This window comes from Lepidochelys olivacea, assembly GCF_965140295.1.
Source record: "Lepidochelys olivacea isolate rLepOli2 genome assembly, chromosome: 6".
In the NCBI taxonomy this organism is placed as follows: Eukaryota; Metazoa; Chordata; order Testudines; family Cheloniidae; genus Lepidochelys; species Lepidochelys olivacea.
In genome coordinates this window covers 114,767,115-114,794,883 of record NC_140416.1, presented here as the reverse complement: position 1 = coordinate 114,794,883, position 27,769 = coordinate 114,767,115, and the positions used below count along the sequence as shown (strand labels likewise).

General features: G+C 44.6%; 1 protein-coding gene across 1 annotated transcript in view; it reads left to right on the top strand.

Moving 5' to 3' along the window:
• Window positions 1-27,769, top strand: part of RHOJ (ras homolog family member J) — a 70,411-nt gene that overhangs the window by 27,584 nt on the left and 15,058 nt on the right. Inside the window, exon 2 of the mRNA XM_084632790.1 lies at window positions 24,509-24,567. Coding sequence (XP_084488916.1) covers window positions 24,509-24,567 — 59 coding nt within the window. The remainder of the gene's footprint in view (window positions 1-24,508; window positions 24,568-27,769) is intronic.

Genomic DNA, 27,769 nt, shown 5'->3' with positions numbered 1-27,769 from the left:
ACTCTGCCTGGAGGAGCTCACATTCTTGAGGGCCAGTCCTACAAACACTTGTGGCACATGCATTACAAATAAGTACACGAGACTATTCAGTAGCTTGATCTTACACCTATTGAAGTCAATGTCAAAGTCCCATTGACTTCAATGAGACTCCAAGTAAGTAAGGGTATGTATGTGCTTAAGTGTTTGCAGGATCAGCACTTAGGTTTCCATTTTTAAAAAAAGAAATATATATATATACACACACACACACACACTTTAATTGTATGCTTCATTTGCACCTTATAGCATTCAATAATACTGTACATCACAACATTTCTTTTCTATAAGAAATATTATGTGAACTCTGTAAAGTGAACCCATGTAAAAGTTAAATATTTGTGGAAAGATTTTTCCAGCATTCACCTAGTTCTGCAGAAGACAAACTGCTCAGAGACTGGGGGGGGGGGGGGAAATGGAGGGATGGATGGATTTCAAAAGGTATTGCACAAAGTAGGCCATCTTAGATAAGCAATAAGCATATTAACAGCCTGCGTGAGCTCTCTCTTGCTATAGTACACAAACACAAAGCCAGGCAACTACTCAGAGCAGTTCAATTGTGAGCTATGTGTCAAATAGTTAATCTGACTTAGTTAATGTGCCTGTACGGTTTTAAATAGCACTGTGTTAAAGCACACTTTAGTGCACACCAGCAGGGTCTACACACACCAATTAATGTGCAACATTGTAGTGTGCTTTAGAAATCACACCCACTTACAGTGCATTACCCCACTGTGTAGACAAGCCCTAATGTGTTGTTATACCATAGACATTGCCCAACCATTGTAATATGAGTTTTATCAATCCCTGTTGACCCCCAAATACAAGTCAACAGTCTTTACAAATGAAACTAACTAGGGGCTGGATTGTGGCGATGTAAATGGGCACTTTGCAGATGATTGCTGAATTATAAACTTCTCCATGACTTCTACAGGTACTTGGTCTTGCTTCATTGCAAGAGGATGGGCTGAATGACCTCTTGAGGTCCCTTTCAGTCCTACATCTGTGATTCTATGGTTCTATGATGGTTAGAAAATGAGCCTGGTGTTGACCAAAGAAAGTGATACTTTGCCTCTTATTTGTCACATCAAGAGATGCAATTTTTAAGTGGAACCAAATTTTATTTCCATCAGCTCATTCCATGGGCATGTGCAAGTGGGGGCAAGCAGGGGCAGGGGCATGGGGCCCCCCCAAATCAGTGGGGGCAGAGAAAACCTCCAGCCAGTCCAGGGTGGGAGACAGCTCCTCTGGCCCTGGGGCCGTGAGGGCGAGATCCAGCTCCTCTGACTGCCAGGAGAGAGCAAGCTCCACTGCCAAGGGGTGGGGTGGGGAAGAGCCAGCTTATCTTGTCTGAGTAGGGGGAGGAGAACCAGCTTCTCCAACCATTGGGGGCACAGAAAATGCCCCTCCAAAAGCGGCCAAATTTTTATTCCTATGCTGGCTCATTCCCACTCCTACCGTAAAAGACTGAATTCTCTCACCAAGAGGGAATGGTGCAGGACAGAGAGATGTGAAGCTGACTAACAACATTAATGCTAATGACAACAGCACAGTAATTTAATGGAGGGGGGGAATTGAGCCTCCAGCATTCTGGGAGAAACCTCTTCAGCAGGGATTTATCATGTCGTTCCTGGTAGTAATTTATGGATGCTTTTGACTGGTAATAAACCAAGTGGAGCCAGCTCTTGCCACTTGCCTTATTCCTCAGAATGAGCATAAACTTGGTACCTCTGAGCAAATGCTCCAGGGGTGTGTCTGGGTTTTGGATTGGCTTCTATCACTGGCTAACAGAAAGTTGAACTCTCCTTAAAGTCACAGTGTGGTAAAACTCCCTGAAGCACACATCCGTGAAGAAAGGGAGTGTGAACTCTGCTTACAGAAATCACTGGCCTCGAGCCCTTTATCACAGTTTGCACAGGGACACTTCACTGAGCTGATTAATCCCTAAGTAGCTATCCTCCTTTAGATTCCCTGCAGGCGGACACTTCACATCCAGTTGTGTGCACTTGGTCAAGTAAAAGACATTTATTCTGACTCCCTGACCTGGGGAGCTGGGTAATGTTCTAATGCACTGTACTAGAGCCAGGCTGTAATTTTACATGATTCAGGGGAAAGGGTGTGAAGGCATAAAAAAACAAACAAACAAACAAAAAAACAAGGTATTTCATAAAATAATAATGAGGACTTAGTAACAATGTTGCTTGTGCCTGCCACCACACTTACTTAACGTCTATGTATAACATTAAGGTAGGTCACGAGGTAACCAGGGCTGTGATACCAGCCATATGCAATTCTATATATCCTTTTCATTGGGTGCAGCCAGCACTGGCTCCCAGATATCTCAGTGCCTGAAGGAGATTGGAGTCTGGATGAAAAACAGCTGGCTCAAATTAAATTTAGAAAAGACTGACGGGTTGCTACTTGGAAGAGAGAAGTGCTTGGATACCATCCCTCCATGCTCAGCTGAGGACATCTGAGCACCACCAGTTAAGTTTGACAACTAGGTCCTGTTAGACTTATCACTGAACCCCTGGCCAGTTAAACAGCCATTGCCAAAAGCACCCTCCTTCCACCTCTGGCTAGCAAGAAAACCCCTCTATCCATTCCCCTAGGATGACGACCTGGCCTCAGCAGTTCATGCATTTCTCACAAGCAGGTTAGACTATTGTAACTCATTCTACCTAGGCCTATATTCCAGAAGCAGCTCTCTGGCAGCCCAGCACCTAAGTAGAAAGAGCCCAAGAGACTACACCATGCAGGTGCTTGGTAACGACTGTGGTGCCCAGTCCTGTGCTGGCTCCCCTTCAAGGTTCTGGTTCTGATTCACAAAGGCCTTGGTGGAATATGCCTATGCTACCTTGGATACCACCTCTCCTTCTGTAGCCCATCACAACAGATGCAAGAGTCCAGCGAGCCCATACTCAAGGAACCTGGAGATGCCGCCTTCTCAACAGCCAGCCCAAAGGTCTTGAACTCCTTTGTCAAAGAGATCAAGAATTGTCCAAACGTCACCTCAGTCATGTCGCATTGCTGTACTCACTTCTTTGCCATAGCATTCCCTCAACGAGCCAGTGCAGAAGGAAATCTGACATCCCACTCCAAGTAACAGTACCTGGTTAAAGCTAAAGAAACTGCTGCTTCTGTGGTTAGTTCACCGTTTGTTATAATCCATACATAGCAGCTGTAGACTATGGTTTACTGGTCTGTCTATAGGATACGTACTACAGTGAGAAGGACTGGAACAAGGCTGGGAACAAGCAAAAGCTATTGCAGCTGTGGATGAATGCTTTGAGCAGCCACTGAACTGCTGCTGGGCTGAAGAGCTGGTCTGCTGACTCTTCCAATGAATTGGGCAATGTAGCCAGTCACATCTGGCAGCCTGTTACAGGCCAGCTGCACTCTTTAAGTTGCCTGGAGACTTGCTGTGCTGCCGGCCCTGCTTCCTGACAAGACAAGACAGAGACAGGGCTCAGGAAGGGGGATAACAAACAAGCAGAGTGAACAGTCTGATGGTGGCAAATGTCATGTTAGTTCCACCACTGCAATTATGAATATGCAAGGGTCAACAGTAATCACAGTAGGACTGAAGGATGATTAAAGTTGTAGTAGAGTTGTTTATTGGTTACTGTAATGTAGTATGGTCGTTGTAATATGTTTGTGTATATGTTAGATACCAAATTTTCAAAAAGTAGAACAAGTGTGTACGCAAAAAACTGCGTTTATGAAGGAAGCCACATTTGTATGTGCAAACTAGACAATTACCTGTGCAGAGGAGTACCCATTTGTACATGCAAGTGCAGGTGCACGCAGATGTCAGCCAGCACTTATGGAGAATTTGTCCGAGTACACAGTCTATACAAACACAATAGCGTACCATTAATACATGCCCTATTGGTGAGCTAACACTGTATGGCATCTGATAGGTCTAAATAGTAGGTATCAAAATGTAATTGTAATGGGGAATCATCATTGAGTGGGTGTGTTTCTAGGGGGGTCTGTTCTTGGTCCTATGTTATTTAACCTTTTTAATCAATGACCTGGAACAAAAATCATCACTGGCAAAGTTTGCAGAGGACACAAAAATTGGGGGAGTGGTAAATAACGAAGAAAACAAGTCACTAATACGAAGCAATCTGGGTTGCTTTGTAAACTGGGTGCAAGCAAACAATATGGGTTCAATATAGCTAAATGTAAATGTATACATCTGGCTACAAAGAATGTAAGCCATACTTTCAGGATGGGAGACTATCCTGAGAGGCAGTTACTCTGAAAAAGATTTACGAGTGATGGTGGATAATGAGCTGAACGTGAGCTCCCAGTATGACACTGTGGCCAAAAGGGATAATGCAATCCTTGGAGGCATAAACAAGGGAATCTCAAATAGGAGGAGAGAAGCTATTTTATCTCTATATTTGCCCTGTTGCAACTGCTACTGGAATACTGTTTCCAGTTCTGGTGTCCACAATTCAAGAAGGATGGTGATACATTGGAGAGGGTTTAGAGAAGAAGAGACATGAGAATGATTAAAGGGTTAGAAAACTTGCCTTATGGTGAGCAACTCAAGGAGCTCCATCTCTTTAGCTTAACAAAGAGAAGGTTAAGGGGTGACTTGATTAGTCTAAGTACCTACATGGGGAACAAATATTTAATAATGGGCTCTGCAATCTAGCAGAGAAAGGTATAACACCATCCAATGGCTGGAAGTTGAAACTAGCCATATTGAGACTGGAAATAAGGCATACATTTTTAACAGTGAAGATAATTAGCCATTTGAACAATTTACCAGGGTTTGTGGTGGAGTCTCCATCACTGACATTTTTTAAATTAAGATGTAATGTTTTTTCTGGGAATCATTTTGGGGACGTTCTCTGGCCTTTGTTATACAGGAGATCAGACTAGATAAATCACAGTGGTCCCTTACGGCCTTGGAATCTATGAATTGATTGTAATATATCGCACGTCGCATGATGATGAGCCCTGTTGAAGTGCATATGTAAACTGTTTACTATACTGTAGCCTACAAGGTTCATTATACTGTCACTTTTGTAGGGATAAGATCTTGGTTTTGCTGAGTTCACATAAGGAACAGGATAGCAAGTTAGCCCAGTGAAAAGCCTCTAGAAGGCAGCTATGCTGATCCCCGTGCTTACTGAAAATTGTAGAGGAACTGACTAATGTTGCTCTGTCAGTTGCTGTATATGAGGTTGCATTACTTGGAAATCTGGAAATACATAACCCATGAGAGAAGTGTTCAGGCCTGTCAGAGATGGAATATCTGCTACAGCGCTTGGAAGGCAAGGGGAGGCCTAGTCAGAGGGTGTTAGGGAAATCTTTGCAGCCTAGATGTGGCTTAGAGTTTGCATGTACCATGAAATCAGAAGTTGGCTTGGTCATCAATTTTATGGAAAATTGAGGAAGAAAATCTGCTTTTCCTGTGATCACGGAATTCACAGAACTGTTCAGTGGAAACAACCACTGAAAGAGGAAGTGATGAGGGAGGTGAAGACTGACATTTTGCCAGCCTAGGCCTCAGTCCTGCAATCTGATCGGCACAGGCATAACCCAATTAAATAAGCAGTACCCGTGCATGAGGGCAGGTGTCTGCCCACCTGGCTCAGATTGCAGAATCAGAGGCTTATGCGATATCCACACAGAAATGCATGAAATCTACTGCTTTCAATTACAGCTGTAATTCTGGCACCCAATTTCAGGCACTGTTTTGCTCTAGGAACTGGACATTTGCAGTGCTTTGATTGCAGCAATTCAGGCTGACCCCAAGGTCACCCAGGAAAAGATCTACAGGAAAGCAGCTGAGTTTGTTCTACCTTAAATGTTTTGTAAAATGAAAATGTGTTTGGCTGCTGTGTTAGTACGACCTGGACAGAGCAAAGCAGAAAAAGAAGGAACAAAGGGAAGGGGAACACAAGCACTGATCAGCAGTTGGGGAAAAGACTAAAGATTTCTCTTTTAAAAGTGCGTCTAGGTTCTAAGCCAAAGGTTTGTGATTCATGGCAGCTTCCTTTTCAGTTCCACTCTATATTGCTACAAGCCCTTATGAACACATGATGCAATCACTAATTGCAGCGCAAACAGTCATAAAAGAGCTTTTGCAGACAAGAAAGCAGAAAGGTTTGAATGCCCCAGAGCAATCTAGATGTATAGGGTGCTCCCTATACTCCTTAGGTACCCCAAAAAGGCTCAAAGTGAAATTCAGTGGTACGTATTCCAAACCAGTGTAAAACTTCCATTTGCACTGTTCTGATCCTGGTGCTATTCTGGGAAACCCTTCCACCATACACTGTGTAAAGTGTACTAGAACAGCGTAAGAGCTGCTCTAAAATTATGCCACAAAGTCACAGGCTTGGTATAGCATAGGGGCTTCCTGACCCTGCCTTCTTGTTAGTAATCACACTCCCTTTCCCTACAATGCAGGGCAGCAAGGAAGGGCTGTGGCCCACGAGCTATCAAATCAGCTCTACACCACAGCAGGATCATCCTTCCACTGAGAACGTTTTCCTGGACCTGTTGCTCAAGATTTTATAGCCAACGCCCATGAGAAATGCAGCATAAGGCAGCCACACTGCACCTGAAGATCTGACCTATGATTTTCAGGGAATATTTAGGATTAGCTCATTCGCTGGTGTAAATCAGCACTGATTCCTTGGCCTCACAGAGTGACTTTCACCTGCTAAGAATCTGGTCCTTAAACTGTACAGCCTTCCTTAAAACACATTGTGTATTTACTGTACTTTATTTAAAAATCTGGGGACATTTTCATTCAGTAGACCCTTTTATGTGGGGAGCTGAGGGGGAGTGATTTTTTTTTAAACAGTGTGTTCTACATTTGTCCCTAAGAGGGCACAAACAGCATAGTGTTTTGATCAGGTCTACAGAAATTCACCCTCTCCCCACCATGGCTTTCCTTACTGTAGAGCAATGTTTTCAGCTGAGCTTAAAGGTCTAAACTGAGGTCCCTTTGATTTAATTGACATGTTGATTCTTTGTGGATGTACATTCAGAATGAGCTCCTGGGAATCTGTAGTATGCATTACCCAGACTGGCCAGGAAGGGTGAGAGTGTCTTATCTAATGAGCCCAGTGAATTCTAGCTGTATGGGCATTCTCACGCAAGACTGTTAGACAAGCTCCTGCACCATTTCATTCAAAAAATAAAGGAAAATTAGAGAATGCCTGAAAATTCAGCATCATTTCAACCATGAAAAGGGAAATGTTACTTACTTGCAAAGCAATTGCAGACAAGTAACAAACTCTTGTGCTTGCATCACTACATTGTTAAAAACCAAAATGTTTTGAGTGCTGGTGTTGGTTAGCAGTCCCAAGGAAATCCGTGAAAGTAGAAGACTGCAGTCTATTTCTGTGGAAATGTTTAAAGGCAAAGGTCTATTAGTCTGTACTGTTGAATGCATCTGCAACAACAACTGACCTGGGTTTGCTTGTTAGGGAAGAGATGCCAATCTGAACACACTGGAATTATTTGGATCATCAGTTCAAGAACTTTGGGTATTTGTGAACATGGCAAACACCCAGGACTTCTTAGTTAGTCCAGTCAAGAGAAGAAGAAGGTTAGTCTTGTGATAAAGACACTGGACTAGGACCCAGGAGATGTGGGGTTTATCCCTGGCTCTGCCACAGGCTACCCCATGAAGTTGACTAAGTCATTTCATCACTCTGTGCCTCCAAAATCTATAAAACAGGAATCATCATCCTTCCTTTCTCCTACCTTTTGTCTGCTTTACTATAGGATTGTAAGATCTTTACAGCATGGCTTGTCTCCGGCTATGTTTGTACAGCGCCTAATACAATGCAATTAGGATTTCGGCTGGGGCCACTAGGCATTGCCATAATAAAAATAGTACCAAATAACATTCTCCTTAAAACAGCTAGATTTTTTTGTATGCGATACATATAGATGACTGTTTATTATAAAATATATAGTATATCCACCAACACCATTGCATAACGCCCACAGTGGATGTTATTAAGTCACTGTGACAATTTAAAGAATACCAAGATCAGGTTTTTATAATAACCAGTAAATAAAATTAAAGGCATAGACTCTAATAGTTCATAGCATCTACCTGTAAAAATTAGACATAAAGTATTGTAGATTTTTTTCTACCTTGATACGTTTATCTTTTATTTTCAGCATTCTAAGATTTTATTTTCAGTCATAACTGTCTAAAGTAGACCCGGGCCCTATTAATATCACCTGAAATGTAACTGAAGTAGTATGCCAACATTTTCTAATCTGTAGTGTAGATTAAAGCTAGCAAAAATAACGTGGAATGTACTGCTGAGCTCTCAGGAGCACAATGTGAGATGCAAGATTTACCAAGAATTATGTTTAAAACTGACTTTTCAGATTGTCCGTTTTAGGAGCTGTATTGTTCAGTAAATTATTAAGCAAACACAGCCTTAAAGAATGTTAGATGGAAAATCAGTGTTGTTCCTTCCCAGATGGAAGAGTAATCTGTGTAGACGCCAAGGTTTCATACTGGGTAATATCTCACTTTTTAAATGAGGTATGAGCTGATGTCCAATGTTTAGCTTACTGCAGTCAGTTCTGTTTCAAGCAAAAGGGGGCAAATATGTGTTACGAGAACAACAGTTTATGCATCCATTTCTCGCTGTAAACTTTTTAGAACGAAAGGGACCTATGAGACTTTAAAATAAAAATATCAGCAATCAACATACAAATATGAACATTGCTTATTTCAAAATCAATCGATTTTTTGTGTGCATGCAAAGAGTTTGTCTGATTCTGCTCTCACACAAATGTACCTCCACTGACTTCAGTGAATCAGAAGTAACTTCACTGATGGGAGTGAAGGAAGAATCAGGCTCAATAAATCTTTTAAAGTGCAGCTATAATCTAGATGAGTTACTGTTTAAAGGGAACATACACTGCTCCTGGAAATTCAGACTACTTTGAAACACATGGTATGACTTAAATAATATAGAAAAATGAAGTTATGGAGTAAGTAAGCCTTGGAGACAAGGTTTCAGCCAGAGCTTAACAAAACTCAGATTTTTCCATCCTGGAAGAAATTCCAACATTTCAGCATTTGATTTCATCCCAAATAGGGATGAAAAACTGAAATCTTGACATTTTCAGCAAAATAAAAATTCCAGAAAATTTCAATTTGGAAAATGTGGAAACATTTCATTTGAAGATTTTAGATCAAAATAAAATATTTGGATATTCCTGAAATCAAAATGTTTCTTTTTGATCTGTTGTAATGACCTGAAAACACTTTCTTTCAGGTTACTTAAACATTAAATGGTATTTTCCCATCATAACTTATTGCTTTATGGGAGCAGTAGTTCAGGAGCCTGATGCCTTCTTTCCTGCCTGGCTGGACTACATCTCCATTAAAACACCCAGAATCATTTGGCTCCCATGATGCATCATTAGTCCTAGGGGAGTCCCTGCATTGCATTATGGCTCCCTCCAAGGAGCCCAGCCAATAGAAGGGAATACTGTCCACAACAATCAGTGTACAATAAGAAAATGCAGTTTAATGTTGAAATTACTCAAAATAGGTTATTTCAACAAACTGAAATATTCCTGTTCAGATCAAACCAACCTGAAATTAAATATTTCATTTTACTCTTCCGGACAGAAAATTGGTAGTCGAAAAATCAAAATTTTCCCACAGACATTTTTTATTTTGCAGAAACTTCATTTTTAGTTGAAATGATTTTCCTACAGAAAATTCCCAGCCGGATCTAGTTTCAATATTTGGAGTTCAGTCCTGCAAAGTGCCAAACATTCTGGCCTTGATTCAACAAAGCACTTTAGCACATGCTTTATGCATTTGCTGAAGTCCTTTACTCTGGCCCTGAGCCAACAGACGGCCCCTTTCAGTATCAAGCCCCTGTTGAAATGGTCAGTCAAATCATCAATCTGAAATGTCTTGATCGGATGAGTCAGAATTAGGTCTTCTAGCTCATTGTGGCAATCTCACACTCGGACTCATAGATACAGGACAAACATACCATACTCACAGGTTCTCTTTCACCCACCATATCTTTCTCTCTCACACACAGGGCTAACTTCTGCCCAAAATTCACATGCAGAACTCACAGTAGCATCTCATCCATCCAGATCATTTGCTTTTCCTTGCATTACAACTACTTCATTGTTCGTGGGGGCTGCAAAACCGGAGAGGTAAGTGGAAGACAAGGACTCAGACTCCACAGGCAGGAGAAAGGGTGATGACCCAGCACCTCCCCGCCTTCAGTAACCAGACTTTGGGTGTCCAGTCAGAAGATCTGACTGGACACTGTCAGGTCTCTTTTTCGACCAGATTTTCCAGTCAAAAACCGGGCATCTGGCTACCCTACTCCGTGGATTTTCCCTGGTCATAACACTGCAAAATTCAAGACTGAAGGCCTTGTTGTAATTCTTAGAGCCATGATGAGGTAGCCTGGAAGGTACAAGCCTGCATGTGGAAGTAGGCACTTAGCAAGCCTACTAAGTGGAGCAGGCACTTAGCAGTGGCCCTTACTCTTTTGTCTCAAAGGGCAACATGCCCTCCTTTCAGCTCAGGCTTCCCACCCCAAGTCATTACACACAGGAGCAGGGCCTGGACACAGCCTCACCTCCTCCAGCCATGACCTTTGGGGGTGGAACCCCATGAGCTCAGGGAGTCCAAACACTGTCACTCTGGCTGCCTAGGGTGGATTGACACAGGAGGCAGGTAGAAGAGGCTCCCTGCACCATATTCCCACTCCCACCTCCTCTTAGATCGACACTGGACCACCTAAGGTCTTTCCCTTTGTTCTTCCCGCATACCCCTCTGGCCTTTGAAGAATGTCTTTACAGCACCAGGCGAATGACTGCCAGACAATGTTTGGCAAATCATTGTAAGCAGTATGATAAATAGCAGCTAAAAGCTGGCACCTAAGACTAAATCATAAGAGGTCTGCTCCCACTCCCAGGGAACACAGCATGGGAGTACTGCCCCTGCCCTCCATGGCAGCAGGATCAGGCTTCATCTCTTATTTATGCAGTAAAGTCAGTGTTGAAGTTAAGCTTAAGAGACCTGAACATGTAAGGTACAGAATGGAATTTGTTCAGAATGGAATTTGTTGATTCGTCATCCTGTCCCTCTGTCTCTGGTCTCCCTGTGTCCCTCATGCCACGAATAAAAGGCTCAGATGTACATTGATTCAATTCAGCGTGCCCAATGTGTTTCTGCTTTGGCAGGATAGAGAACAGTAGGTCAGATTCTGCTTTCAGCTGCACTGTTGTAAGCTTGGAGTAACTCCATTGTAGTCTGCTATAGTAGATGCTGGAGTTACTCCAGATCTACACACCGGTGCAGTAAAGAACAGAGTTTGGCTTACAGATTGCTGGAGCAGATGCACCTGATGATGTCTGATTAGCATGCCAAGATGTTGCTGTGTGTACTTTTATTAATGCACTTGGCCCAAATGTGAATGTGGTAAACCTTATCATAAGGTAAATACGAATAAGATAAATGGAATATTTGTACAGTTAAAACAAAGTCTTTGTAATTAGTGTTTTGGGAATACATGGTGCTGTTTTACATTCTTTGAACCTTAATCATATTTCTCCTGATAGAACTCTGTTATGGAAAGCATGAATTTCTGTCCCCTCCCATGCACTTCAGTGCTAGATTTATCTTTCTCAACCTTTCCTATCTATCGCTGGTGCCTGTTTCCTTTATACCTTGGCAAAAAAAGAGAATCCAACTTTTCTTTGTTTAAGTGTATTCAGTAATCATAGGAGGGGCGGATTGACAGCACTGTGGACTGACGTCCTCGATCTACCCCCAGCATAGCTCCAAGAAGATGGGTCCTCCGCACTGAGTGAGATTCCAGAAGGAAAGCTGAATTCAACTCCATGCCCCCTCCTTGGCTTCTCTCCTGAAAGTGTGCCGATTAATGCCAGTATGCTAATCGTCGCTGGGAGGTAGACCCTAAGATCTCAGCTGAGATCGCCAAGTAACTCCACGCTGAGCACTCTGACAGTAAGGACTTTTATTCGCTCCCAGCTAAGGGGCAATTCACACCAGACCTAGAGATGAAAGGCCCCAAGATCATTGCCAATCTGCTGAGCCATTGACTTTCCCGAAGCATTCAGTCAGCTAAACCTGCACAGGTATACGCTTATAGCAGCTGCTTGGAATTAAAAGGTTTTCTGGATTTTCCTCACTGTACTCTAAGCCTTCTGTGTTTGTAGACAGCTATTAACGATTATTGAGAACTCTCAGTGGCACCTATCGGGTTAAAGCATTTGCTTGCTGCAGAATACTTGTACCTCTCCAGCAATGCCTATACAGCCCAGTCACAGATCTGGGTGAGCTCCCTGTGTTGGGCACTCACTAGACTGCTGTAAAGGCTTCAAACTGAATCCCACCTGCCTTCCGCTTGCTGGGGCTGGGCAGATTTTAGGCACTGGTCCTGGCTTTGGGCCTCTAGGCACACACTCCTGGTGTAGACCTCATGTCTGACACCCTTCTTGGGAATGAGGAACCCCACTGATCCTGTTGCCTCCTAGCCTCTGAAACTAGTGCTATCTTCCCAAGCCTCCCCAGCAGCTCTTCCACATCCCTCAGAATCCCAGAGGTGCAAGCCTTCTGGTTCACAGTTTGCTTCTTCAGGGATATGCGATAATTAACGCCAGACAGACCGACGGACTTTGCCCAGAATTCTAAATCACCACTGCTCTTTCCTTAGCAGCAGGAGAAAGACACAGATCTATACAAAATAATGCACACATCTATATCCATTTCCCTGCCTCACCACTCTGGAGAGTTCTCTGGGCGTGGGGAGAGCCCTCTGGGGTGTCCACCAGCCTTTCCCTGCAACTCATGACTTCTCTTCGGAGTCTTTCCAGCTCAGCTAGCTTTCTCGGACCTGGATTGGTTACACCAGAGGTGGCCAACCTGCGGCTCTTCAGAGGTTACTACGCGGCTCCTTGTCTAGGCACCGACTCCGGGGCTGGAGCTACAAGCGCCAACTTTCCAGTGTGCCGGGGGGTGCTCACGGCTCAGCCCCTGGCTCTGCCCCAGGCCCTGCCCCCACTCCACCCCTTCCCGCCCCCTCCCAAGCCTGCCATGCCCTTGCTCCTTCCCGCCCCCGCAAGCCTCCTGCACGCCACGAAACAGCTGATCGGGAGGTGCAGGGAGGGAGGAGGCAGCGCTGATTGGCGGGGCTGCTGGTGGGCAGGAGGTGCTGGGAGTGGGGGGAGCTGGTGGGGGGCTGCTGACCTATTACTCTGGCTCTTTGGCAATGTACATTGGTAAATTCTAGCTCCTTCTCAGGCTGGCCACCCCTGGGTTACACAGTTAAACTGGACACCTCCTGTCATAAATATAAAGGGAAGGGTAAACCCCTTTGAAATCCCTCCTGGCCAGGGGAAAGCTCCTCTCACCTGTAAAGGGTTAAGAAGCTAAAGGTAACCTCGCTGGCACCTGACCAAAATGACCAATGAGGAGACAAGATACTTTCAAAAGCTGGGAGGGGGGAGAGAAACAAAGGGTCTGTGTCTGTCTGTATGCTGGGTCTTTGCCAGGGACAGAACAGGAATGGAGCCTTAGAACTTTTAGTAAGTAATCTAGCTAGGTATGTGTTAGATTATGATTTCTTTAAATGGCTGAGAAAAGAATTGTGCTGAATAGAATAACTATTTCTGTCTGTGTGTCTTTTTTGTAACTTAAGGTTTTGCCTAGAGGGGTTCTCTATGTTTTTGAATCTAATTACCCTGTAAGATATATACCATCCTGATTTTACAGGGGGGATTTCTTTATTTCTATTTACTTCTATTTTTTATTAAAAGTCTTCTTGTAAAACACTGAATGCTTTTTCATTGTTCTCAGATCCAAGGGTTTGGGTTTGTGGTCACCTATGCAAATTGGTGAGGCTTTTTATCCAACATTTCCCAGGAAAGGGGGGGTGCAAGTGTTGGGAGGATTGTTCATTGTTCTTAAGATCCAAGGGTCTGGGTCTGTAGTCACCTAGGCAAATTGGTGAGGCTTTTTACCAAACCTTGTCCAGGAAGTGGGGTGCAAGGTTTTGGGAAGTATTTTGGGGGGAAGGACGCGTCCAAACAGCTCTTCCCCAGTAACCAGTATTAGTTTGGTGGTGGTAGCGGCCTGTCCAAGGTGTAATATTTTGTACCTTGGGGAAGTTTTGACCTAAGCTGGTAAAGATAAGCTTAGGAGGTTTTTCATGCAGGTCCCCACATCTGTACCCTAGAGTTCAGAGTGGGGGAGGAACCTTGACACCTCCTGCTACAAAAGCCCTGCCCAGCTCTTCCCCTCTCTTGCCCCAAGCTTCCTGTGCTTAGAGGAGAAAAGCAGGAGAGGGAACAATGCTCTACAGCAGTGGTGTCTAAACTTTTCCCAACGCATCCCTCTTACCAGTAGTGCAATCTCTCCGTGCCCTGCTCCGCTGCTGGGGGGGGAGCCAAGGCTTCCTCGGCGGAGGAGCCTGGGCTAAAGGCAGAGCAGAACTGGGGATGGGGAGGATCTGGGGCTAGTGACAGAGCTGGGCCGGGGTCGGAGCTGGGCCGGGTGGCGCTCCCTCCTTGCCCCTATGGGGCTGGGGCTGGGCCCGGGCCCAGCCACATGCCCCCCCCCAAATTCCTCCATGCCCCCCAAAGGGGTGCACTCCAGTCTGGGGTCCACTGTTCTTCAGACTCTCCAGATCTCCCCCAGCCCCAAGCAATTGAACCCACACTCTTTGCTCTGCTTATTGAGCTTGCATGCCATTGTTAGGAGGAAGCCAAATTCTCCCTTAGGAGAATCATGTTACAGCAAACAGTTGATTTAAATAGCCTTGGCTGATCTTGTCTCTGTTAAATAAAGTTGAAAAAGACATACCATCTGCTCTTTTGCAGGGCGGGGCAGGTCAGCTCTATGATCAGCTGAAAATATTAAGATTATTCAGAGCATCAGCTATTGTTTCTTTAATTATCTGATTATTCTCTTTCTTTTGATGATGATCTGTGCCTAAATCCCAGCTCCAGAAAAATTGTTACTGTGCTATGGTGATGGAAGCATTATAAATACTTAGGCGAGCGAGAGATATCAATTATTAACCTACACACTCAGTTTCATTTTTTCCACAGGCTCACACTACAATCTCAGCCAAAACTCCACCCCCAGCCCATTTATGCAACATAAACACTTTGATCTCTCACAAGATCACTTCCACTCCATCCAGGTGAAGGTGCTACAGTTATCATTGTTTAGCATCTCTACTGCCCAGGTTTTGCAGATGTTCAGACTATTTACTGCTGCACTCGTTCCTTTGTCCACCATCTGCTCTGAATTTACCTTCCATTACAGGTTGTCCTGAGCAGGACTCTCAGTTATAAACACCATTATGATGAGGACGCCAGTGCCAAAATGACAAACATCTCTAATTCATGAGCCTAGATTGCCACAGCTATTACAAGACTCTCTGACAAAACACTCATGATCTGTGCAAAGCACACTACGGCCGCTCAGTGTGTGGCAGGCTAGAGTGTCTTAGATGGACACCCCAGCTTGCTCTGCGCTAAGTCTCTGTGTAGACATGCCCTTAGATATAAATTGTTCCTTGATTCCCCAAACCTTGTAATCACATTAGCATTTCACTCTTTACAATACCTCTGTATAATATTTAAATCCCTGAACCACCCTAGGGCAGGGTTGTGAAGGGAGTTAGGTATAGTTCTACTGTGAAAACCGAACCAAGCTAGCAAACACTCCATCAGGCAAAGTTACTTTGCTCAGGGATGGTTTAGTGCAGCAATACTGTAAGTCACTGGGGTGCAGGGGAAATCCTCCGGTGCTGAATTTACAAATAATGAGGTCAATGGTTCCGATAAATCATCTCATTTCATGCTGTCTATAAATAACCAGCATCCCAGACTAGGAAGGAACAAGCTCATATTTTTAGTGTTGCATTTGTGTGCTGAAGGCTTTGGGAATTTCCATTCCCTTTCATCTATTTCTGGGCTAGATTTATGCTGTTTGCTCTTTCTAATCCATCTCCACTGCCGGTGTGTTCTTTGTCATGTAAGTTTGCCAACACCAAATTCCAGTGTTCTCCAGGCACTTTAAAAGATTTACAGCATTTGATATAAGCTGCTTGGATAAAAATGGTTAGCGGACTGGCCTCTCTCTTTTATTAAAAAAGAAAAGGAGTACTTGTGGCACCTTAGAGACTAACCAATTTATTAGAGCATAAGCTTTCGTGAGCTACAGCTCACTTCATCAGATGCATATCGTGGAAACTGCAGCAGACTTTATATACACACAGAGAATATGAACCAATACCTCCTCCCACCCCACTGTCCTGCTGGTAATAGCTTATCTAAAGTGATCATCAGGTGGGCCATTTCCAGCACAAATCCAGGTTTTCACTCTCCTGCTGGTGATGTCACTTTGGATGGGCTATCACCAGCAGGAGAGTGAAAACCTGGATTTGTGCTGGAAATGGCCCACCTGATGATCACTTTAGATAAGCTATTACCAGCAGGACAGTGGGGTGGGAGGAGGTATTGGTTCATATTCTCTGTGTGTATATAAAGTCTGCTGCAGTTTCCACGATATGCATCTGATGAAGTGAGCTGTAGCTCACGAAAGCTTATGCTCTAATAAATTGGTTAGTCTCTAAGGTGCCACAAGTACTCCTTTTCTTTTTGCGAATACAGACTAACACGGCTGTTACTCTGAAACCTCTCTTTTATTAGCCTTCTCTGCATAGCATGTACCTAGCTGTGGAGAATTGGGAACAATTTATAGACCTAAGTCCTTGTAAAACATGATGCTATAAGACAACATACTCGGTGCAAGGCACATATTCTCTTAGGGGGTTGCACTGTCTAGATGAATCCATTTTTATTTGGAAACTGGATGACAGAGCTGTCATTTGATGTAAGCCTGCTTTTCTAACCTGGCTGTAATGCAAGTTGAGGGGGCTGTATTTTCTCATTAACTCAGTCTGAATTCTCTAACTACTAAAACCAATACAGACACACAGCACACCACAGGGCAGGCATTCCTCATTACACTTATGGTCATGCCTCTGTTGGTGCTTTTCAATTAAATCGGAGGGCAGCGGGAGGAGGGAGTTGGAACACGCAGCCAATCAGCAGAAGGGAAAGAATGTCCAGACACCAAAAAAAAGTGTTGGGCAGTGATGATCCCATGAGCATCCAAAGGTCCCCCACAGCCACTGCTTCTTTCAGCATTGCCAGTCCCAAGCACTCAAAAATCATGACTCAGAAACTCATGAGATTTGGGGGCTCTTTTTATTTGCCTTCCAGTTTTTGAGTCTTTAGGGTGCACATTTTCAAGCTTTTCTCAGCAGCAATGAAGGCTAAAAACAAAGTTGTGGGGGGCGGGGAATGAAAGCTCAGATGCCCACAGAATCACCTGACTCCAGGAGGTGGGGCTTAGGGGAAAGAAAACATACTGTGTGATTCATGATAAAATTGTCAGAGTTTGCAAAGAGAGCCAATGCACTGTTTGGAGTTATATGCAGGGAATACCAAGCAGGAGGAGGGAAGTAATGTTAACCCTAGATATGGTATTAGTGAGACCATGACTGGAATACTGTGCCCAGTTCTGTTTTCCACACTTTAAAAAGGATGTTGAAAAACTGGAAAGCGTTCAGAACAAAGCTACAAACATGATTCGAGATCTGGAAAACCTGCCTTATCCTGAGACACTAAAAAAGCAAATTCTATTTAGTTAGGTCAGGGTAGCTGATGTAACAATCCCCTCTGGCCTTAAAACTTCTGCGAATCTGAAGGCAAAAGCAATGACCCCAATAAGCCAAAAGCTACATCTAGGGATTCAGATATAGCTTCATCCACTCAAGACCTTATTATGCCCTCCCCTCAGGAAACACACTGACCATTCTTCAAACCTTTTAAATGTCAGGCAAAACAAGAAATGCACTCTGCACGACACGAAACTCGGCTTTTGCTGCTGTGACTGAAAATGGTGTGGCTAATGCCAGTCTGCTTCAAGCTATTCCAAGGCCTTCTTATGAAAAATGTTAGCCACCAAAGATGTCAACAGTTTGTAATTTTGACATGAGATGGTTACAGGGACAATTAAAAAAAGATTGTTAGTTCAGTTTATACCCAAAAATCCTGGTTTTAGGCCAATTAAGGTGCAAGGTAACAGATTCATAGATATTAAGGTCAGAAGGGACCATTATGATCATCTAGTCTGACCTCCTGCACAACGCAGGCCACAGAGTCTCACCCACCGACTCCTGCGAAAAACCTCTCACCTGAGCTATTGAATAGCTATGTCTGAGCTATTGAAATCCTCAAATCGTGGTTTAAAGACTTCAAGGAGCAGAGAATCCTCCAGCAGGTGACCCGTGCCCCATACTACAAAGAAAGGCGAAAAACCTCCAGGGCCTCTTCCAATCTGCCCTGGAGGAAAATTCCTTCCCGACCCCATATATGGCGATCAGCTAAACCCTAAGCGTATGGGCAAGATCCACCAGCCAGATACTCAGGAGACAATTCTCTGTAGTAACTCAGATCCCACCCCATCTAACATCTCATCAGGCCATTGGGCCTACTTGCCATGAATATTTAAAGTTCAAGTAATTACCAAAGTCATGTTATCCCATCATACCATCTCCTCCATAAACTTATCGAATTTAATCTTAAAGCCAGATAGGTCTTTTGCCCCCACTGCTTCCCTTGGAAGGCTATTCCAAAACTTCACTCATGCTTGTGGTTTTCCATTCAAAAAAAAAAAGATTACTCTGAAGTTGCAGGCTATAAGACTGTGACAGGAACCAATCTGTCCGTAATAAAATCTTGTTTATTTTAAGGGGGCAAAGTGGGAACACAGCTCTAGCAATCCATGAGTTAATTTCCTGGTGATGATTCAAACATACAGAAATAACAAACGTGTTATTGTTGACTATTGCAAACCAATGGATCTTGGAGGCTCTCTGACTGTGAGCACAGAAACCCAATAACTCCTATCCCTGTCTGGGGTTCATTTGCAATTAGATGTTTTAATATTGCATTCAATGAAAGCAAAGGAAATATTTATAAAGGAGGAAGGATACAGAAACAGGAGAGGAAAGACAAAGTACACACGTGGGAGTCAGCAGGCATTAGCGCTAAATTGACCTGCTTGTTACTCTTTTCTTGAGCAACACTGGGCAAGTCAGTCAGTCCAGGTTTTTTTGAAATGGCCTCTAATTCCAGGTGCAGAACTGCAGTCCAGTAAGGGTGTGATTTTCAGAATTGCTGCTGTTCACTCTTGAAGGGTACATGACCATGATGCTTAATTGACATAGAGGTCTTCTAGATCTCTGGCTATCTGCCAAGTTCACTATCCAAAAGCTACAAAACCATTCAATCATTATGGTTTGGCCAGAGCAGCTAGTAGATGAAAATTTACCTTTGTTTACACATTGTTATCCCAAAACTTATGAAGCTCCAGTTCACACTTCTGCAAATGAGTCTGTATCACATCTAATGACTTGATAACACTTATATGCTGGTTTTGCTTTACTGAAATAATTCAGGATGGTCCAAGAACAGCTGGTGCAAGAGTAACAGGCAACAGTAGATTACGAGCAGGATATAAACCAGCAGCAGGGTTTATGAACCTGGAAAAGCAGCTGCAGCCTAAGCTCCCTCTAAGCTGCGCACCAGGCTATCAAGGCTTTGCAGCCAGAGAGGCCTGGACTGGAGAGAGGTAGACGGCATGCAGGGCTGCAGCCGGGGGAAAGGCGCTCTCTCCCCCAGCCCCAGCGCCACCGCAGTGGGGAGAGGCAGTCTCTCCAAGCCCTGGGCTGCTGCAAGTCCTCTCTCCCTGCCACAGCCCTGGGGCAACCTGCACCCCAAACCCCTCATCCCTGGCCCCACCCCAGAGCCCGCACCCCCAGCCAGAGCCCTCACCCCCCCAATGCTCTGCCTCAGCCCTTGAGCCCCCTCCCACACTCCAAACCCCTCAGCCCCACCCCCGCCGCACATCACCTCCATATTGGTGCACATAAAATTCATTCTGCACATGGATGCAAAAAATTGGAGGGAACATTATAGCAAGTAGCATATCTATGAGCTGCGGCCAGTCACTGCTATGACCACTGTCTACAGAGTGGACATGCTGAGTCATCTCTCACACTGCAGAGGCATGCTGATCATCTGTTAGCAGGAGCTGTGAGATCTTCATTGGAAGAATCAACTAATTCACCTCTGATGTCTGTTTCAGAAGCACCATGTCCGTGACATGATGGAAGTTCTAGTACCAGAACATCAGAATGTAGACATTATGTTACACAAGCGTAAGCCTTCTGCCCAGTGGAGTTGGCAGTGACAAGGGATGGGTTCAATATCCAGGGGGTTTCTTTTTAACAATAGAACACACAACCAGCTCGAGCCCCCACCCACTGACCTGGGAAAATTACACTCCACCCCTGGGAGCTTCCAATAGTTCCCCTCTTGTCAGCACTCAGCGGGTGTGTAGAAAAAAAAGTTTTAATAAAAAGGAAAAAGTAACCCAGCATTAATTTGGGAAAGTGCCACAAGCATGATTCAGAAGCACATGACCAGCACCCCCACCCCTCAGAGTATGTTGCCTCAGGTTCTCACCTTGCACTGAAAAAGTCCAACAAACAAAAGTTCCTCTAATGTGCCCCTCCCTCCACTGCACCCCACTCACAGCTGTTGTCCTTGGTCAGTGAAGGCCCAGAGTTCAGAAGTGCATTCACGTGAATTTACCTCCTACCCTGGTGGGGGGCACGGGGGAGAAAGGCACCTCAACTACTCTGCCATCACTCACCCCACCACTGCCACTTCTGGATGTCTTGAGGCCCTAGCACTTAACGCAGCTCTCAGTGTTTTCATCTGTTAGTGGGGGAGCCTCGCTGCTAGTGCAGGCTGGATAGTCTCCTTCAGCAGAGAGGCTATTCCATAGCAGGAATTATGCTTAGACCTGGTTATCTGCGATTTCACCTCTAGTGATCCACAACAAAAGACTCTCAATTGAGTCTTAACCAGCTCTGTCATTACACAATGGGGAGAGTGACAATCAAATGGTGCCTAGGACCCTTAAGCAAAGCCCAGGCCACCAGGTAGAAACACCTATCCCTACCTTCTCTCATCACCACTGAGCTTTGGCACCCCTGCCCCCTGCTTACTGAGCACAGTTCAGGTGAGGGTGAACCCCTCGATCAGGCCATGCCAAACACAGTTCTGCTTCCCTTTATTCATATAACACTTTATTACCCCTTCCCCTGCAATAACAAAGTGATTTGCAATCCAGCACCAGCCAAAAGTGATCATTTGGGCAAAGCAACTCCAGCTTATGCTGCACATCTAGACAGAGTGGGTGTGTCTATGCAAACAAGGTCAGTTCCTGACATCTTCTCTCCCAGCTCATAACTAGATGTCAGGGGAGAGCCCATTCAGACCCTGCTTCAAATAATTGGGAAGTCTTCTGACCCTTGTTTAAGTGTTAATGATTTGGTAATCCCCATGTTTGGGAGCCGAACAATCCACAGGCAAAGCAGGCTATCAGCGTCCCAATTTAAATTCAGGTCAATAAACCAATTCTACTAGTGGGAGAGGAATGTGTTACATAGTGGTAATGTATTCAAGAAAGATATTTCCTCAGATGATGAGTGTAGCGACGTCAAGACTCACCATTGTGGCACCTCCTGTTGGTTGTCCTGGGAATTAGCTCAACTCCAGCTCCGGAGCACCCTCTCCTGGCTGGTGTCTTGCCTGCCTCCGGCCCCATGTCCCTCCTGGACCCCCGTGCCCTTTACCTCAGGGTTCTGCACCCGCAGTACCCCCACTCTCTGGGTCTCCCCTCCCCAGGGACCCCCCAATCCTCAAAACCCACCTTGCTTCAGTGGCTACTGCCAGTCATCATCTAGCCCCTGCTCACTGGGGAAGACTGCCATCTGTAATGGCCACTCATCATTGGCAAGGGGTGTTGGACCAGCTTCCTCTGCCTAACCCCGGGCTGCACCTCTACAACCCCAGTACCTGCTTTGGCCTTTAACAAGGCCTACATCCTGGGGGTTTACGAGGCTGGAGCTCCCCAGCTCCTCTTGCCTTTTCCCCAACACTGCTCCACTCCTGGACAGCCAGGTCCTTTTCTCTCTCTCCCCCCAGCCCCAATGAGAGAGAGAGAGAGACACAGACACTGACTGTAGCTCCTGGCCTCCAGCCCTCTTATTAGGGCCAGCTGGGCCCTGATTGAGTGGGCCACATATATGGTCAGCTACTCAGTCATCTTCCCCCAGCTGTTCTCACTCTTCTTATTTCAGGAACAGGGTAACCACCCCACTACAATGAGAAAAAGATTTTTCAACAAAAAGTGAGGAGGAAAAACTGCACCAAGACTTGGGAGAAAAAAAGAGAGAGAGATGGCATCATGCTACATAGCAACCTGCCACAGAATCAGGACAGTGAATCCAGACAGACACAGAGTTTACACTGGGTTCCAGCCCGAGACCAATATCTGCACTGTCCTGAACCTTGCCACCATTTTCCTGAGACTCTCGCTTCACCAGCTCTCTAGATACACCCTTCCCTCAGGGCCAGGATCCCAGGGCTTTCCTGCTCAGCTGGGCACCATCCTCCATTAGTAATTGTTTATCAAGCCTAATTCTCCCTCAGGTGTTTCCTATCAGGTTAACTGGCATCTTCTGAACCTCATTAATGCTTCCCAGTCTAGTATGGGGTCAACAGCCCATCACAGTTCCCCACAGCAGCGATAATTAATTTCTGAAATGCAGTGGGTACTTTTCATCTGCAAAAGACCCATCATGTAAAACCATCAGCTAGGGCCTATGTGATGATTTCAAGTCCCATATTTTCTCAACGTTAACTATTCATCTCTCCCTGCCCTCATTAATTTTAGAAGATGACTAGGGGAAAAGTACCAAAAATAGCCTTCCCCAGCCACACCTCCAGCACGCATCAGAGTCCCTTCGCCTGCATGTTTTAAGGTATCCTGTACACCCAGTGAATAATTTTGAACAGCATTGTTCTGAGATGTGACTCTCCTGATACCTGCTTAAAATCTTTTCCTACTGACTTGAATTGAATTCCACATCTCTCCCCAGACTGAACGTTAATGATTTAAGCACATTAGCTGGATAACTAAACTCTATTAAAGCAGAGGACATTTTTAGATGAAATTATGTTGATTAGAGAGATCAAATTATAAAGGATGTTGTCCAAAAGGTCCACTGAAATCAATGGTAAGACTCCAGTGGACTTTAATGAGCTTTGGATCAGGCCCAGAGAGCGCGTGTTGAATTTGATTCTAAGAGCATTTGTGCTTCAGTACAGAATCTGATCAATAGATCAAGTCATCAGCCCTATTATAAAATCTGGTGAATATCCTGGAAAATGCTTGACACCCCCCCCCCCCCCAAGATTACACTCCTGTTTTCAAAGTGTGTTTGAAGCACAATGATTTGTAATAACAACACTGTATTAACTGGTATGGAACATCACCGCATTCAAAAAGGAGAGATTGAGCAAAAAAGTAATGCATTTGCACTGATCCAGACTGAGGGCTACCCGGTTCCAAATACATCATTGTTTCATAGCACTAGAATTAAGGAAGAAAAAAAGCCTGAACAGAGAAAACACCAACACCAGACATAACCCAAACAGACTTGGTGGGGAGGAAGGTTCCCTGTGCTTTGGACTCCTAATGACTTGCTGTAATCAGCTGGTGGTCTCATAGACATTAGCAAATGTCCTTAGATCTCTGAATGCCCAAACAGCAGCAGTGCTTGCAATTCGTCTATCCCAGCAGTTCTCAAACTGCAGGTCGGGATCCTAAAGTGGGTCGCGACCCTGTTGTAATGGGGTCGCCATGGCTGGCATGAGACTGGCCTCAGCCCTGGGTAGCAGGGCTCAGGTTACAGGCTCCCCTCCTGGGGCTGAAGCCCTTGGCATTTGACTTTGGCCCCCCGCCTGGGGTGGTGAGGCTTGGGTTTTGGCTCAGGCTTTCCCTCCCGCGCAACCAGGATCATGTAGTAATTTTTGTTGTCAGAAGGGCGGGGGGGTCACAGTGCAATGAAGTTTGAGGAACCCTGCTCTATCTGTTAAGAAATGAGAGCTCAACCAAAACCATCTGCTTTTCTTGTGACTTTAGGTTGCCTTCATTTTGGGATGATTGTCAGCTTAGTTCAGGGTGCACATTGTAAAGCGCATGTTAATCTGCCTAGCACACAGGGCCGGCTCTAGGTTTTTTGCCTCCCCAAGCAAAAAATTTGTGGCCCCAAGCCCCGAGAGCGCAGCTGCCCCAGCAAAAAAAAAAAAAAAGAAAAAGGGGGGGGGGTGGCCAGAATGCCGCCCCTGGAATTGTGCCACCCAAGCACGTGCCTGCTTTGCTGGTGCCTAGAGCCGGTCCTGCTAGCACAACTACTGGTTGGGGGTTGCGTCTCACAACTTCTCTGTTTCTCTCTTCCAGTGACTGTGACTGTCGGAGGCAAGCAGCACTTGCTGGGGCTATACGATACTGCAGGGCAGGTAAATTATTTTACCTTCTTTCCCTTTCTGATTTTTATTACACACCTTTTTTCCATATAAAAAATAGCATCAGTGGTATTTTGTGATGGCTGAACTGATTACCCGTTTCTTACACAGAGATTTCAACACAAAAAACATGCCAAAGACTGAATTTTTCTAACTAAACATAAAACCAGGCTAAACTATTAGGTCTTTTACACCTCTGACTTCTGCCACAGGCACAGAGCTCTCTTTAATAAGTCAACATTTACTAACAGTTTTCATGTAGTGGTAGCTGAGATACAGCCAATATTTCCTATACTGAGTAGAGAAAATAGCAAATATCCAATACAACTCTGTGCAGTAGCTCTCAACAGCTATTAACTTTTAAATGGCAGCCACTGTAGGTAATCTTCAACATATACCTACCAGTGAAAGACTGTCACTTACAATATAGCCTCCCATGTCTATGCCCAGTCTAAACTTACATAATGAAAATTATGAGACTATTCCCTGGTCTGACAGACGTTCTTTTGAGAAGAGTACATGCACCTAACTGCTGTGGCTGTCCCAGCAATCCAAATTAATTAACCCAGAAAAAATGTAGAGAATTTATTATTAAGCATCTCATTGACTTGCTGGTCAATCTCTCTTTGTTTACATTGTTAGGTCTGCAAGATCCTTAGAGAAGCAGCATCTAGTACTACAATGAGACCTTTTCTTAGTAACTGTGGAATTAAGACAATGGCAACTCCAGTTTATAAACTTTGCCCTTTCATTCTTCTCTCCCCTATTTCAGTCATAGAGGAACACTGTTATTCCACAGAACATCATGGAATACTTTTTAGTCTCAATCATTGGGCCCACACAGAACTTGCACTGGTTTAACTAAATCGGTTTAAAAATCCCTCCTTGAGTTAAACCACTGCAATGTTCTCATGTAGACAAGCCCTGTGTCATTATCGTCTCACCAGCCATTTGGAAGCATTCGTTCCCAAAGTTAACTTGCCTGAAAGGAGAGCGCTGGGACCTTAGTCAGTGCCACTGAAGTCAGTAGAAAAGCTTCAGTTGATTTCAATGGACATTGGATAAGGTCCTGGGATTAGATCAAATCAGAAAACAAGCAAGAAACCTACAACTATTGCATTCTCACTCGCCCTTGAACACAATAGGCATGAAAAGCACCATAATGTCATTGTGGTGCGCTGTTGTCTGCAGAGCAGAGGGCTCACATGAAGTTCTAGGTGCCATGTGGGTCTCACATCAACCCTGCCTGCATTTGTATGCGCATCTTACCAATGTGTGTGAGACTTCTCATTTTTCATTGGATAAGACTCGCATGAACTGGTAGCCGATTTTCTTCAGTACCGAGCCTCACCTCCCCTTGGTGGTCTAGCAAAGGCCAACTCTAGCAAACTTCAGGGCAAAGCACAGATATATTAGGACCTGATCCTTCAAATGCTGCCCAGCATAGTAAATGTAGTAGCAGACACCACAGTACTGAGAATACTGTTACACAGATTAATATTATGCAGAGACCCCAAGCAGTACAGAGAAACAGACTGTCACTACAATAATCACTACACCTATAGTAGGGGCTTGCAAGATTGGGTCCCTTCTGGTTTTGCTTTTGCCTGATTCGTGTTTTGTCTATTTTAACTCCTGCCACACTGACTGCTCATATTTCTGTAGGCAGCACCAGTTACTGAATACTATCTATAGTGGCTGATTTTATATCCGTTATGGTTTGTTTGTCCTTTTTTTATTAGATGATCTAAAAATAATGAATTGAAATAGACTACAATACTAAAAATAACTAATATAGACTATGATCCACACTCATGGCCCAAGCAAATGTCTAAACACAGTAACACAAGCCCACACAGCCAGTTGCATGGCCACACCCCTAAGTCACATTTACTGAGAGGCAGGGTGATCCAATGCACAGGGCATTGGACTAGACTCGGGGGACCTGGATTCTAGTTCCAGCTCCACCACTGACTTTCTGCACAAGATTGTCCAAGACACATCACCTTAATATGCCTCTTTTCCCACCCCCCACCCCCTACATCTAGTCTTGTCTAAAATGTAAGAGCAGGGTCTGTCTGTGAGTATGTGTGTGTGTGTTGCCTAGCACAAATGGGTCCATATATTTTTGTCAGGGTATCTAGGCACTACCATGCTACAAGTAATAAATAATAACCACTGATCACATAATTGCACATGCAATCAGGAAATGGACACATCCAATTACCCAATTTGCATGTGCAAAGGATAGTTCGTTCACACAGATGCAGGATTCCGGGTGTGCTCACGTTTTGTACCCTTCTGCAGTAATGCAGGGCTGTGAAAATCTGGCCAGAATTTTATCCATGCCTGAGTTTACCACTTCGGTAAGGCTAATCCAGAACCTTAACATTATTGTAACATGTTTTGTGTATACTCCACCCGTCACCCACTCTGTCAACGACACTTCCTTTTATTCATTTTCCTGAGCCAAAAGAAAACACTAAGCTGTGAATCTAGCTGACAGAAATGTGTTTTTCCCTCCTTCTTGACAATCATTTTGCCATCTTCTGTGACGGAATTCAAGTTAGGCCAGGCATGCCTGTCTCCAAGTGACACTCATTTCCTACAACTGACTTGTCGGAACCATTTTCATTTTAGATTTCAGTCCAAAGGAGATAGTCATTGAGTCAAGACATTACAGAGCATGAATCACTTTGTGATTAATAGATCATATCTTAACAGAGTCCAGAAGCTTGCTCTTTCCCACATGCTGTAGTGGGAATGACAGCTCATATGGGTTCACTGCCCCCAACACACACACACCTCCTGGAGTTGTGTGGCTTTCCAAAGAAAATCGACATGAAGTCAGTGCTAACAATAATGCTTGACATTGGCATGCTCTAAAACACATGCTGATGAACTAACAATTGAAAAATGTACCCTCATGCAGCATTACCCTCTGGCTGTGGGAGTAGGGCTCTGGCAGGGAATTTCGGTCTCAGCTGCTTGATTTTCTGCATCTTTGGCATGAACAGTCCCAGACAGGACATTTTCAGCGCCATGCTCAGGTGCAAAGTGCTTTGAGGGCCCGACACTGAAGGCAGGGAACATGGACAGCGAGACGATGGAGGAAGCAGCAGCAACGGGTACAGAGAGTACTCCACATACCTGAACAAAGCCAGGCCCACCATAGCAAACAAGCGTAGGAGACAGC